At 47.1% G+C, this 15,171-nt stretch overlaps 2 protein-coding genes across 2 annotated transcripts in view; one reads left to right on the top strand and one right to left on the bottom strand.

Moving 5' to 3' along the window:
* The first annotated feature begins 255 nt into the window (after positions 1–255).
* MAT2A (methionine adenosyltransferase 2A) lies at positions 256–6,251 on the top strand. The gene is made up of 9 exons (XM_077262858.1): positions 256–502; positions 2,244–2,321; positions 2,403–2,525; positions 2,606–2,718; positions 2,794–2,937; positions 3,019–3,237; positions 3,484–3,666; positions 3,785–3,918; positions 4,235–6,251. Exons 1-9 carry the CDS (start codon positions 409–411, stop codon positions 4,335–4,337), a joined length of 1,191 nt encoding a protein of 396 aa, XP_077118973.1. The 5' UTR covers positions 256–408; the 3' UTR covers positions 4,338–6,251.
* Positions 6,252–6,739: 488 nt separating this feature from the next.
* Positions 6,740–15,171, bottom strand: part of GGCX (gamma-glutamyl carboxylase) — a 41,502-nt gene continuing 33,070 nt past the window's right edge. Inside the window, exon 15 of the mRNA XM_077262857.1 lies at positions 6,740–7,043. Coding sequence (XP_077118972.1) covers positions 6,875–7,043 — 169 coding nt within the window. The 3' untranslated portion in view covers positions 6,740–6,874. The remainder of the gene's footprint in view (positions 7,044–15,171) is intronic.

The raw sequence follows: 15,171 nt of genomic DNA, 5'->3' as shown, positions 1-15,171 counted from the left end.
CTGTAAACACTATGAATCTTGGACTGTACCAAAATGCCAGCTAATACGTTTACCAGTGCAGTATAATAAATCATGCTACATAATAAAGTGCCTCCGCATATACAGAGCCTTGACACGATTCAATATTATTTCCAAGCTTTCTTTTAGTTGCGAGGCTCTTCTCGCTACCACCGACCCCCCCCCCCGTATATTTGGTACGTTCCATTGGGCTTGTCCCACCCTCATCAGAGAGACGTCAGCCTAGGCGGGGGCTGAGGACTGGCCGAGAGGCCTCGCGCGGGATCCTTGACGTCACTACTAGGAAGCTATAAAAGCTCCATACCTGGCGCCATTCCTGCATTCCAGCCGGCGAGGACCAAGCACAAGCATTTTCTGTATCGCTACGAAACGGCCCACACTGCCGCCATTATGAACGGACAGATGCTGAACGGTTTCCATGACTCCCTCATCGATGAGGGCAGCTTTCTATTTACCTCAGAATCCGTTGGGGAGGGGCACCCCGGTGAGTATTGGAGGTAGCCGCGTGTTGTAACCGTTGGTCGGGGGGGTGACGTCATCGCATGTTCAGCGGCGCTTTTTGTTTATAAAGTTGTCTGAAACCCTATGGAACGTCGGAAGGGTCTAAATTATGCGGATGGCGTTTTGTGTTGTCCTTCTGACGTTCTCGGTGTTCGAGGCTCCGCAATGCAGTGAGAACACGTGGTCCTGGGCGGCCCCTCCTGTCCTGACTGCCTGGGTGACTGCTCTCCCTGCTGCATTGTCTGCCTGTGCCCCTGTACTGCAGGTGGGCACATGTCCTGATCCCTGACCTATACTATTATGTAAGGGATCCTTGCCACGAACATGTAAAATGCATACATTATGCTAGTCCACCCTTTCCTGGTAGGAGCCATTACTCTTGATCTGGTGTCACTGCCTGCTAATTAATTTTATTGTGTAACAAAGACTAAAATGGCTCCAGATTAGTAGATAATTGGCGAGGCGCCATGTGACTGCACCGGAAATCTGATGGCGGTAAGAATATTAGGCAGGGCTCGGGTGTCAGACCGATCTCTACCTCCCCTTTAAGTGGTAGGTTAGTTTGCTGCATTAATATTGCCTGCAGGTACGAATGTACAGCGGCCATGATGGCATCACGAGGCAGTCATGTATTCTGTGTCCCCTCCTGTGGGTGTGGGAGGGGATGGTCCAATGGCTGCACGTTGCATCAGGTTTCAGGTCGCCCCCTGGACAGCTGCAGGATGGGGGCCACCGCGTTGCACATTTGCTTACGTGATCTATAATTGTCAGTGGCGTTGGATTGCCGCCAGGTTCTGTCTAGGCTTTCAGGATGGGCCGTACTAGAGTGCCGCATTACCACTACTTGGATCTGTTCCTGGCTTTGTTTGGCGGCCGTAGTTTCCTTGGAAAGTAAATATACAGAGGTGGCGTATGGGCTCTCTCGGGGGTCTTACGCAATGTTTATCAGGGTAGATGACTCCTACTTCAGTGATGGAGTTATGATCTCGCTTCCAGGAATAAAGGGATGGGTTGTTGATGGTAAGTGAGGATTCTTGGCGCTCAATGCCTAAATCCTTATTTATATTTCCCATGATGATTATTAGTCAGTTGCTCTGGCAGATAATGGAGAACAATGTACTATTTCACTTCAAAGTAGGTATTTTGCTGTATCTATTGCCATATTCCATAGCGCTCTATTGCTGTCTCCAAAGGGGGATTTAGATTGTGCCTTAATCAGTAGGTCTCTGGCCTTTGGGAGGAAAGCATGGGGAGAACGTGGAAATGTCTTTGGGTTAGGTGGACTTTAGGTTTAGTGTCTCATTAATGGACTGACTAGAACAGATCACGTAGGGTTTGCATGTCGGCGTAGCATTACAGGCTGGTAACATGATGCCTGGCCCTGTAGGAGGGCAGCAGGTGTTGGGTGAAGCAGCCTTATATGGAAGACACTTGCTCATCTTGTTCTGAATTATACAATGCTGTGCAGACCGGCTCAAGTTCTATGAAGCTTAAAGGGGAATCCACTTAAATTAAGAGGAATAAGCTGCTGCCAAACATGGCTGTGGAAACTGTGCTGCCCTGGGAACAAAGGGTTGGTCGTTCTGAAATTTATCGGCCCATTCCTCTCCATGATGTCTATCGGATTGTTGGCCTGGGTAACGATCGAACGTGAATGACCAGGTTTGTTCTGGTAATCTGCGGCATCCTGATTTCTCATGACTTGTGTTGGTTTGTCATTACAGACAAAATCTGTGACCAAATCAGCGATGCAGTCCTGGATGCCCATCTCAAGCAGGACCCTGATGCTAAAATTGCTTGTGGTGAGTTTTGGTGCCCTACGCTTATTGCAATACTTCTCAGTAACTTTGAGGATGGAATTTGACGGTTCTGTTTGCCTGCAGAAACTGTTGCAAAGACTGGCATGATTCTCCTCGCTGGTGAGATCACCTCAAGGGCATCTGTAGACTACCAGAAGGTTGTGCGGGACACAATCAAACACATCGGCTATGATGATTCCTCCAAAGGTGAGTAATATTGCTTGGCTTGAGTTGATTCGCTTTCTACAAGGCTAGATCTGGCAACGAAATGTTCTGATCTGCATTAGGTTTTGACTACAAGACCTGCAATGTGTTGGTTGCCCTTGAACAGCAGTCTCCCGACATTGCCCAGGGAGTGCACTTGGATAGGAATGAGGAGGATGTTGGTGCTGGGGACCAGGTGAGAACTAATTGAAGGTGATTAGAGCCGCTCACGCTTGTAAAACATGGCATACTAAATTTCCCCTTGTTGCAGGGCCTCATGTTTGGCTACGCTACAGATGAGACAGAAGAGTGCATGCCTCTGACTATTGTCCTGGCGCACAGACTGAATGCTAGGATGGCAGAGCTGCGTCGCAATGGTACCTTGCCCTGGCTTCGTCCTGACTCTAAGACCCAGGTGAGTAAGACTTGCTGCACATGCAGGTTCTCTGCTAGGATCCCATGAAGGAGCACATTATAATAGCCCATGTCATTTCAGGTCACCGTCCAGTACATGCAGGACCGTGGAGCAGTGATCCCTGTTAGAGTGCACACCGTTGTAGTCTCTGTACAGCACGATGAGGGAATCTGCCTGGATGAGATGCGTGATGCACTGAAGGAGAAAGTTGTCAAGGTTGTGGTTCCTGCCAACTACCTTGACGATGATACCATCTACCACCTGCAGCCCAGCGGTCGATTTGTGATCGGTGGCCCACAGGTCAGCAGATATGGTGGGATGGGTATTGGTTCTATAGTGTTACTCGCAATGAATTTATGAACTACTTAAACCTCAAGACCGCTGCTGATCTGAAAGGGCAGAGTCTGAGGGAGGGTTGGTAAAAGACTCAGGTCTATAGGCAGCCAGCCTACTGGAGAGCAGTGCTTGAGCATCCCTATTACTGGGGATCTTGGCAGCAGGATGGAGCTTGACCTGTCATTCAGTCTTAATCTCGTGTATTTCTAGGGAGATGCTGGCTTGACTGGACGCAAGATCATTGTGGATACTTACGGTGGATGGGGTGCCCATGGTGGTGGAGCCTTCTCTGGCAAGGACTATACTAAGGTGGACAGATCTGCTGCTTATGCTGCCCGTTGGGTGGCCAAATCCTTAATTAAGGCTGGCCTTTGCCGCCGTGTGCTTGTTCAGGTAGGTAAATCCTCCTGTAAGGGTTATTTTTCTTACACTTGAGGCTGGCCAGTAGGGGTCTTTAATATGCCCTTTGCCTGTGATGTTCACACACTGTAGATCTCAATCTCTTAACCAGGTCTCCTATGCAATTGGTGTTGCCCATCCTCTGTCTATTTCAATCTTCCACTATGGGACATCACAAAAGAGTGAGCGGGAACTGCTGGATATAGTGAAGAAGAACTTTGACCTTCGTCCCGGTGTTGTCGTCAGGTAAAGTCAGCAGCGAGCATTGCTTTGTTAACCAAGGAGGTGGGTGGGAGATGTCTTGATAGATAGTAAAAACCTGGTAAGGGGTATGTCCTACAATGTGCTGAGCACCATAGGCCCGATGAGAAGATTGCAAGGGGTTTCAGGCCACTGGTGATCCCTGCTGTAGGCAGTCTGTGGTGAGTAGTGTCCATGATGTCCCCCCCAGGGTAAGTGCCCTGTATAGGAGCCATGAGGCAGGATTCTGCCATAGCTGATGATTGCTAAACACATGTTCTCTTTTACACTGTACATTAACAAGCAAACTTGTATATTCCAGGGATCTGGATCTGAAGAAGCCAATTTATCAGAGGACTGCAACCTATGGTCACTTTGGTAGGGAGTGCTTCCCATGGGAAGTGCCCAAAAAGCTGGAGTATTGATTGTTAGGCTTTTCCCCCTCTGACCTGCTGGCGTTATATACAGAGAAGCCTGCAGACTCTTAGGGAGGAAAAGGCCCCATATTAACCTTTCCTGTTATTCTGTGGGTTCACTGTGGTCTCCAGTGCCATGTCCTGCTTGTGGAGACAGTACCATGTATGAGCTAGTTACTACCCCTGCATCTTTGCTGTTAACCTATTGGTGCTTCTAGCAGAAGGCATTTTTATTTATTTTTTTCCCCAATAGCCTTAAAGAGGTTGACCATTTTCCTCAAATATATTGGAACCCTCTCCAATGTTAAAAGACCTGCGCAATGTCTTAATTTGTAGAACACTGGTCTAGTGATGAGCGAGTATACTGGTTGCTCTGGTTTTCCTGAGCACGCTCGGGTGACCTCCAGGTATTTGTTATTGCTCGGAGATGTAGTTTTCATCACCTCAGTTGCATGATTTACAGCTGCCAGATACGCTGAATACATGTGGGAATTCCCTAACAAACAGGCATTCCTCATATGTATTCAGCGTATCTGGAAGCCGTAAATCATGCAACTGAGGCGATAAACTACATCTCCGAGCAATAACAAATACTCAGAGGTCACCCGAGCATGCTCGGGAAAACCTGAGCAACGAGTGCACTCCCTCATCACTACTGGTCCCCAGTCACTGACTGTACAGAGCCTGCTACCGGTAGAAGGGCCTACACAATCACAGCTCTTGACATGCCCACATTTTCCTTGCTGAGAGCAATGATCTTTAGAGGATGCTGGAGTGGCATCAGACCAGGTGTGTGATCAGTCATGGTGTTGGGACAAGCAAATGGTGTTATACAAATCAAGGCGCTGCTGCTTCTCTAATGGGTGGGTGGGTTCCAGTACATCTGAGAATGAATAGCTGACCTCTTAGGTGTCCTTATGACCAAGTATATTGTCCCTAGGCTTTGTAGACTGCCATAGGTGCCACTGTTTATATTCTCTTGTATCTTGTTGGGTCCTACATTGTTCCCTTACTATGACTCTTCAGGTGACCCATCCCCATTCATGTCCTAGTGTGCATTTAATTCCCTATGCATACAATGCAGCACTTTGCCAAAACCATACTCATGATTCTCAACGGCTCTTAAGCAGTGCACAACTTGTCCCACCCCAAAAAAAGTGAAGTGGCCTCTTAGGCAGTTCTTTTTCGGTGCCTGTACTCGCTCCTCCTCTTTCACTAAGCCACGCTGCACAAAGCTCTCCCTGTTCAGTGTCTAATCTTCTGCGAGCCTGTGCCACGGGTAGTATACCTTCCTCTCTGCAGCTGGCTGGTGTGGCTACAGAGAAACCAGCCCAGTGCGGAGTTGAGGCACAGGATTAGCAGCTGGCAGGGAGAGAGTAAAGGATCTTACTTGAAATTTGATGTGTGTAAAATCAGTATTTCAATCTCGACACTTTTAGCATAGGCACATATGCCATAAATGTCTGAGATGGGAATGCTCCTGAACTGCTTTATTTATTGTTGCCAGGCATGGGTGTAAGTACAGAGTAGCCCATGCTGCAGGTGACATCTTATTTTAAAGTTTTTATTTTTTACACTTTATGCTGTTTATCGGTTTTGATACACCACCTCTCCAGGACCTCTGGCATGCTATGGTGTAGTACAGAAAAACCATGGCGCTGCCCTGCAGAGGTCCTGGCTTGTGTTCATGTGTATCTCATTCAGATGGAGCGCCCCCTGCAGGAATAGGCACTTATACCAGTGTTTTACAGAGAAGCTGGTTGTTTACATGCTCATAATGTAGGGGGTTCTCTGACTGCTATAGGGTACACTAACCTTCAGCTCTTTTTATTTTTTTTACTATTCCATGTGTCTGGTTCTGGTAAAAGCAAATCAATCACGGCAAGATTTCATGAAATAAAGTATTAGGTGCTCCCTTTACAACCTGTGTCGTGTGATTTGTCTCTGGTAATGGTGGTAAGCATGGAGGATCTGAACACTGGTGGTTAGGTTCCCTGTACAGAAAGGCCTGGTGTTATGCTTCTCGCCATCTCCATCCTACTGCAGAGCATGGTCCTGCACGTCTTCTCAGAGGCCAAAGTAGATCAAACCGATCAAGGCTCTCGGGCCTGGTCCTCTGATACTATAGTACTTGTCGTAAAGGATTTTCCCAGAGTTAATTTTAGTTACTAGATTTTGGAATTAAAGTGCACATGGCTGCGCTGAATGAGGCTTATGCCATAACTGTATAGGCTCCATGTTCCCTTTAAGTCGAAGGCCAAACAATGCAGTAATGCTTAGTGACCGGCCAGGAATAGCAGCGTTGACAGTCCTAGACTGGCATTGGAGGGGAATATAGTTTTTCTTATGAGGTCCCTAGTGAACAATCACTTTAAGAAAGTGGGTAAAAAAATAACAACTTTTCATCCTGGTAAGATGTTAAAGAAAAACTTCTTTATTTTTTTGAAACTCATGTAGTGTGAGATCACTTGTATAAAAAGTATTGTTTGCTCTGTACAAAAAGATATTAGAAAATAGTTCATCAATTAATAACACATTATGTAGGGTCACACATCTGTATATTCTGGCTCTGGTACAGGGTGGTCTTGGTGCTTGGTTTCCGGTTGTCTTGGATCTTCATACTTAATATTGGCAAATGCCACTTCTGCTGCCAGCTGCTCCAGGGGCGGTTTACCGATGAGGATATTCCGCAGAGAGATGGCCGTCATAAGGAAACTGCACAGGAAAACAATGTGTAAGATGACCTCATTCACAACGGTGGCTGTACAATGCAAAGCAGAAAACATGACTGATCGCACATGTAAAGAAATCCAGAGACTGATGTATGCAATGCTCAGATTCCTCATTCGTAAGAGCATGAAGGGCTAATAGGACACCTCAACATCATCCATAAGTGTATACAGAACTAAAAAGCTACTGCGTCAGGGACAACCGTGCCCTATAAAACCATTCTAGTCTCCATAGGAGATGCCAGAAAGGTCAGGTACAGATAGGACCCCCAAATTACTGTAGGGGTCCTGTAATAAAAGACAGTGCCTGTCCAGAAATAGAATCATGTTTGAGAGTTCTTGATAATAAGCAGGTCTGATGGGGCAAAAGCCTTTTTATAGTTAGTCCTGAGTGGTGATCGGCAAACCCCTGGATGTTTGGGGCCAGCTGAACATTTATAAAAATAAAAAAATTAGTTTGGGTAACAGACGCCCTACATCCGTTTGCTTCTGCATGACAAACAGTGCATCTGATTGACGGTAAGAATTACTGCTGGTTAGAGTGGTGGCTCCCAAGCTTGCCCGAGTCAGCAGCTGTGACCAGAGGTAAAAAGTTTACCTCCAGTCAGGCTGATGGGTGTATTACTCCCTTTAACCTATGCCTGGTCTCACTCATAACCGCAAGAGCAGGTGCCGCTGATGGTTCATCAGCTGGTGTCTGAGCTATAAATAAATACATTAAAAAAATGTGGGGTCTGCTCTATTTTTGATAAGAATAGCAAGACTGACGGCTGCGACCCCCTACAATAATAAAAGAAAAAAAAAAACATTCCCCCACTTTTTGACAACCAGCCAAGCTAAAGCAGAACGGTGGGGTGCCATGGATATTGACCCCAACGAAGACACATCTATCAGGTGCGCCAATTCTGGCACATTACCTGGCTCTTCCCATTCGCCTTGTGGGGCAAGTGGGGTTAGATCTGTGAGTTTGATGTCACCTTCGTATTATCAGGTAACATCAAGCCCAGCTGTTAGTAATGGAGAAGCGTGTTGGGCTATGTTCACATTTGCGTTGTGCGCCGCGTCGGCAACGCAAACAAAAACGCATGCACAACGCTGCGTTTTGCGACGCATGCGTCCTTTTTTTGGTTGATTTTGGACGCAGCAAAAATGCAACTTGCTGCGTCCTCTGCACCCGGACGCGTGCGCCGCAAAACGCAAGTACAACGCATGTCCATGCGCCCCCATGTTAAATATAGGGGCGCATGACGCATGCGGCGGCGCAGACCGCAAATGTGAACGTAGACTTATATAGATGCTTCTCCATTACTAACTCCATACTTGTATTGTAAATTAAAAAAACACCCAGAAAAGTTTTTTTGTAATAAATATCCACACCATTTTACAAATTTATTTAAAAATGGAGTTATAAGCACATTATGCCCATTCCATTGAAGCCCATGTCCCCTGTAAAATAACCATATCCTGTCCCAGGGAATTTGTTCAAGTCCTTGCTTATCTGGCAAGTTATAGCGCTTACAGAGGGAACCCCAGACACATGGAGCGTGCCAGCTGTTCGGCTCCGCAGTTGCATGTGTCACAGTCACAACACATGCATGGACAGCCTATTTGTTGGGTTCTCCATGCATGTGCTGTGACTGACAGCCGCGACACATGAAGCTGCGGCGCTGGACAGCTGATCGGCAGGAGTGATCCATGTATCCGGGTTCCCGTTGCAGCTTATTCGGTAAGCGTTATAGCTTGCTGAATAAGCGGGGACCCAAACAAATTCGCTCAACTAGTCAACAGTAAAGATGTGCCAATGTGGACAGTGCCATTGTGTGACCATCCAGGCTGAAAACCACAGAAGAATGAGGTGCTGCGAGCACAGCCTTAGTGACGTAATAAAGGTTACCGCAGGTCCCTGAGTCTGCGTTCCTACACTTCACCGTGAGCCACAGCTTGCTGTGATCTCATTGAGGTCACCGCAGTTCATCATCCAGGCTCACAGTGAAGTGTGAGAACGCAGCCTCAGTGACCTTGCGGTAACCTTGAGGGTGTCACTGAAGCAGCACCTCATTCGCCCGTGGTTTTGAGCTTGGACAGTCTTATTATTGGACAGTCTTATTATGTGTGTAAACCACATTTCGCAGACATGGATTACAGCGTGCGATACCTTCACTTCAGACAAGTGAGGGATATGTTGTTCATTATTTAATATTTTTTTTACAGGTGACATGGGCTTCAATGGAATGGGCATCAGGTGAGTATAACTTATTTTAAAATAAATGTATAAAACGTGGATTTCTCTAGTCACCTTCCATGACGGCATACGGAGGTTGCCTCTTTGCCCTAATGGGGAACAGGAAATACAGAGAGGTTAATAGGCCCACCTCCCCCTCACCAGTGTCTTTCCTGTTCCCCATGGGACAGAGAGAGGTACCGTGTGCTGTAGTGGCCGGTGACTACAGGATGGTAAAGGCTCTGCCTTTTTAGACCGGGCAGCATGGGTCGTGTCTCACCTCCCTCTGATGCTGCTCCCGTCGCGCCGCGGTGTCCTCGGGACCGTTCCCTGGCCTTCCCGCCCCCCTTGAGGGCAAAGCAGGCCAGTAATCCGACCGGAGTTCTCCCTGAGCTCTCCGATCTCCTCTCCCCTACACGCAGCCATGCGACCCGGAAGTGATCGCGCGTGTCACTTCCGGTCTTTTCTGCCGCTCTGAAGGGCACTTCCACCGGCGGCGCCACATGCAGGATGCCGTCCTCCACCCGGGACCATGGAGGGGAGGAGAATTTCCGTAATCGCTGGGGGCAGGGGCCTGCTGTATAGCATAAAACCTGCCGGAAAACGTCGCAGGTAAGACTTCCTGTCATGGAGAGCAGTACCTGTCCTGCGCCTGCAGAGCCCAGCGCTGCCCCTGCCACAGTAAGTGCTGCAGGGACAGGGGTCCTTAGCTAGTGACCTAGGGGGATAGAATTATTATTCTGACGCTCTCCCCTTTCGTTGCAGGGAGACAAGCCCACCCCTAAAACTACTAGTAAAAAGAAATGTGCCATCTGCAATATTAAGTTGCCCCCATTATGGGAGAAAAAACTCTGCAGATCCTGTACTGATAAGGTTGTCAGAGCAGAACAACCTTCCCTATTGGAAAAAATCCGCTCCCCAGTCAAACAAGAGGTGCAATCTTCCCTAGCGGCCTTAACCCCTCCACCCCCACCACCACCTTCTCCGGCAAAGAAAAGGAAAATTCAGGATGAGGATTCTGAATCAGACCTCTCCTATGCCTCATCCTCAGGTCTTCGGGAAAATATCTGTTTTCTTCAGAATGGATTGAGGATTTAGTATCTGCCGTACGCAGTACTATGGGGCTGGAGGAGGAGTCAGAACCACAGTCCATACAGGACCAGATTTTTGGTGGAATAACTAAGGGAAAACGTATAGGTTTCCCGGTACACTCTTAACATATCTGATATGATTGACCAAGAGTGGGAACTACCAGAAAAACGTCTCAGTATTCCATCTGAGATGAAGCATAGATTCCTATTAGAAGGAGATTCGGCCAACTGGGAAGTCCCCAAGGTCGATTCACAAGTAGCGAGAGTGGCTAAAAGAACGGCCCCTCCATTCGAAGACTCTTCACAGTTAAAAGATCCAATGGACAGAAAAATAGAAAGTCTGTTGAAAAAATCTTGGGAGACTTCCAAGGTAGCTCTCAAAGCCAATATTGCCTCAACTTGTGTGGCTAGAGCCCTTTTCCGCTGGTTAGGGGACCTGGAGTCCCATATATCCCAGGGCATGTCTAGGGGTGAATTGCTAGATTCTCTACCCAGTCTTCTTAGAGCTACTGGTTTCCTGGCGGACGCCTCTATGGAAACTGTCAGAGTTGCTGCTAGATCATTAGTGCAAACTAATTCGGTTAGAAGAGCTCTTTGGCTCAAAATGTGGTCTGGTGATATCACCTCCAAGGCCAAATTATGTGCCATACCATTTAAGGGTAGCTATGTTTTTGGGCCTTCCCTTGATGACATCTTGGAAAAGGCAACCGATAAAAAGAAAGCTCTCCCAGAACAAAAAACTCCTAAGAAAAAGTTTTTTCGTCCCTTTCAGACCCAGACCTCTCAAAGAGGAAACGGCAAGTCTGGAAGATGGAGTTACCCGAAGGGAGGGGGGAAAAATATCCTTATCCCTCAACATCAACAACAGCAACAGTCTCAGCAGGAGAAGCGGTGACTCCGACCCGGGGGGGAGACTCAAATTTTTAACTTCAGTGGCAAACCATCACCAATTGCCCCTGGGTCCTCAACGTCATCAAGGAGGGCCTTCTAATAGAGTTTATTTCCTCCCCCCCACGGGGTCTAAGGATTACCTCCCTTCCCTCCTTAAGAGACCAATCGATATTGGAAGCGGGTCTCGGGGCCCTAAAAATATCAAATGTGATATCACAGGTTTCAGAATCAGAGAGATCGGGGGCATTAGTCTTATCTTTTTCTGGTACCCAAACCTTCGGGCGAGTCCCGTATTATCATAAATCTGAAGAGTCTCAACCGACATGTGAAATACCGAAGATTCAAGATGGAATCAGTAAAAACTGCCATTCCTTTGATAAGTCCTCATTCCTTCATGGCTACCATCGATCTGAAAGATGCATACTTTCACATCCCAATTCACCCAAAACATCGACAGTATCTCAAATTCGCGGTACAGAGGGGACGTCTGAGAGAGCACTATCAATTCAACGTCCTCCCGTTTGGAATCTCCTCTGCACCAAGGGTATTTTCCAAAATAATGGGGGAAGTAGTCTCCTTTATCCGGAGGCAAGGCGTCTGTATAGTCCCTTATCTGGACGACCTTTTGATAATAGCTTCCACCAAAGTGGCCTTGGAGTCTCATATCTCAAAGACCCTCAATATCCTGAAATCTCTTGGATGGGTCCCGAATCTGGGAAAATCACAGCTACGACCCTCCAAATCCAGAAAATTCCTGGGAGTTCTTCTGGACTCTGCAAGACAAATGTCCTTCCTTCCAGTGGACCATCGTCTAACCCTGCTATCGAAGGTCAAGACGTTCAGAGATACCAGATCCCCTACAATCAGAGAAGGCATGTCACTTCTAGGATCCATGACAGCTTGCATCCAATCGGTACCCTGGGCCCAGGCCCACTCCAGAATTCTCCAGGCACATATCCTGCAGAATTGTAACGGTCATCCCAGTTCTTTGAACAAAAGATTATACACGCCGGGCCGTGTCAAAGCCTCCCTGGCATGGTGGGTAAACCCGAAAAATCTACAAAATGGAGTCAGTTGGACCCAAGTCCCATTGGCTATAGTTACAACAGATGCCAGCAAGAGAGGTTGGGTGTTGTGAACTCTGAAAGCCTTTTGCTTTTTTATTGTTGTTTTTTATGGTTGTGTATTGTCTTTATGGCTTGATTAATAAAAATTGCTGAATTTTTCAGTATGTGATTGGGATCTCTTCTTTGTCCCAGACATGGATTGATGTGGGATATGTGGTCATAATTTGATGAAGTGCCCTAGGTATTATTGGACATATGTTGATTTGACTGTCTCATCGGTATTACTGCACCTGTGCAGTCGCCATCTTTACTTGGGCCCGCTGCACCATGATAGTGCATTTGATTTGAGACTTAGCACCTTTGCCTGTTTTTGTTGTGGAGGTTTTTTCCTCCTGTTGTGGGTTATGGCCCCATACCAGCCCCCCGATGTCTGCTTTTAGAACGTTTTTTAAAATAATTAAAAAAAAAAAAAAAACACGAGTCAGGTACCCCTCTATTCTTGATAACCAGTCATGATAAAGCTGAAAGGGTTGCAGCCCGCAGATGTCAGTTTTACCATGCTGGTTACAAAAAAACAGAAGTGACCCCATGTCATTCATTTATAAGAGCAGGCACCGGCTGATGAATGCTCCCATCAGTGTTTACGCGGCCATCTGACAGCGTGGAAAACGCAGCTCTCTGACCGGCGGTAATGATCTTACCGCCAATTGGAGCTGTTGGCATTTCTCACGCTGTCATGTAGATGACAGCATGGGAAAACCCGAAGTTTGGGGTGCCTAACACAAACAGTAGCACGGACTTCCTGAAGAAGTCCATGTTTGGGGTCCGTGGCCGAACAGTAGATGTTCGGTACAGACCCCAAACTTTACTGGTCGGGTTCACCCACCACTAGTCCTGAGGATTGCCATTTTAATTGGTCACCATATGCAGCTGGTATGTTGGATTTTTAGATTTAGTGTTCTATATGCTTAGTACTGCTTGTATGTGCACACAAGTAACCAATGTGGACATAAGAGCGAGAAGGACAATCCAGAACTGGTTCTCTACGTTCAGCCTTTACGGCTCTTTAGCTCAGGACTCGTTCTCTGCAGACATGCTATGACCGGTGTTACCCCTCACCCCATAGTAGACACAAGGTGCATAGCGGTCTATTCTACAAGTGTCTTTCTTCCTTAAGTCACCCCCTAGTGGTGGTTATTGGTAACTGTCACTTCAAAATGGTTGGGTAGGAAATTAAACTTAATTTTGTTACAGCATTGTCAACATAAACCTAGAAGACAAGGATGGCACCGATCGGCTTCCTAAATGCGTATTCCAAAGAGTCTGAAAATGTCCATCATACACATTAAAGTAGGGCAGGCCAAACCTGCCGATCTCACCGGGCTCATCTGACAGTAATGTGTATGGAAGCCCGTTCAATTTGACATGGCGGGGGATGTAAAAATAAAAAAATTGAACCGGCATGTCTGATTTCAGACCGTCGATCGTAGTGACACCGCCAACTTTTTTAAAAGTCGGTGCAGCTCACTGGGACATGCTTAGAAGAAAAATTGCTAACATTGGCATCATGTCCATTTTCCCAGGCTAGGATATGTGGTGCACAGTTTGCCATAGCAATCTCTCCCAGGAATGATCAGTTGCTGGAGGAAATTAGTCTAAATTTTCCTTTGAACTACGGCCGTCCTACATGCGGTCATCCCTACAGAGACCGGTACACCGCTGCCCATCATCGCCCGCTGGCCCGGGCTTTCTCCCATAGGAGCCAGTGACTACAGGTAATTGCCACACAGTAGCTGGGGGCGACACCCATGATTTATTTTTTTCTGACGACGCCTAAATAGACCTTTACAATTCTAGCGATGGTTTTCCAAGGCCGAGCAAGGACAAGGATTACCAAGCAGGAGTCATTGAGTAACACAGGCAGGAACTAGGGATAAGCGAAGGTGCTCGGATGAGATGTTATCTCAGCATGCTCGGGTGCTCCAATAATATGTCCTAGTCCTCGCAGCTGTTCGACAGTTGCATGACAGGTAGGCATTGCCCAACAAACAGACAATCCCCGCATGTGTTACAGCCGTCTAATAGCCACAAATCATGCAGCCGCAGGGACTAGAACATACTAGCCAAGCAGATAGCCCCCCAGCACGTTCGCTCATCACTAGTAGGAATGTCTCCTAATGACGGGTCCACATTCCTGACAGTGGCCCCAGGTTAGGGTATGTGTGCACGTTCAGGAAACGCTGCGTTTTTGACGCAGCGTCAAAAACGCAGCGTCCAGATGTTACAGCATAGTGGAGGGGATTTAATGAAATCCCATCTCCACTGTGCATTAAAAACCGCATGCAGAATTCCCGCAAAAACGCACATGCGGTACGTTTTTTCAGAACGCAGCATGTTGCTACAATGAGCAAAACACGCAGGAACACCGCAGGTGACCTGCCAGTGACCTCAGGTGCATTTTTGGTCAGGATTTTACCTGCATAAAATCCTGACCAAAGCCTGAAGCAAACCTGACCGTGGACACATACCCTAATAGTCTGCTGGTAACCTACAACTTCAGGGTAGTAGCACATGACTGTCTGATATGCCAGTGACATGCTGTTCATTTTGGACACAAGAAACACGATAAAATGAGTGTTATATGGTTGTGTCAATCAGCAATTAAAGGGGGTATTCTTGTCTCCAAGATCCTATCCCAATAAGTAATAGGCATAATAATATTAACAAATGCCTCCAATCAGACATGTAGTATCGTTTTTCATTCTCGCTATGTCACTTACCCCATGTGCAGGGCATTGCAGTAGCTTATTTATCCATAGTCACAATGTGAGTGATCATAACCAT

The sequence above is a fragment of the Ranitomeya variabilis genome, chromosome 5 (assembly GCF_051348905.1).
Source record: "Ranitomeya variabilis isolate aRanVar5 chromosome 5, aRanVar5.hap1, whole genome shotgun sequence".
NCBI classification, from domain to species: domain Eukaryota; kingdom Metazoa; phylum Chordata; class Amphibia; order Anura; family Dendrobatidae; genus Ranitomeya; species Ranitomeya variabilis.
Note: the sequence above shows the minus strand (reverse complement) of the source record. Positions and strands in the feature narration are given on the sequence as shown.

Bases quoted from the DNA above. Each gene is read 5' to 3' on its own strand.
- MAT2A (XM_077262858.1), top strand. From the start codon at position 409: ATGAACGGACAGATGCTGAACGGTTTCCATGACTCCCTCATCGATGAG. The intron at 3,238-3,483 runs GTCAGCAGATAT...GTGTATTTCTAG, and splicing joins TTGTGATCGGTGGCCCACAG to GGAGATGCTGGCTTGACTGG. The intron at 3,667-3,784 runs GTAGGTAAATCC...TCTCTTAACCAG, and splicing joins GCCGCCGTGTGCTTGTTCAG to GTCTCCTATGCAATTGGTGT.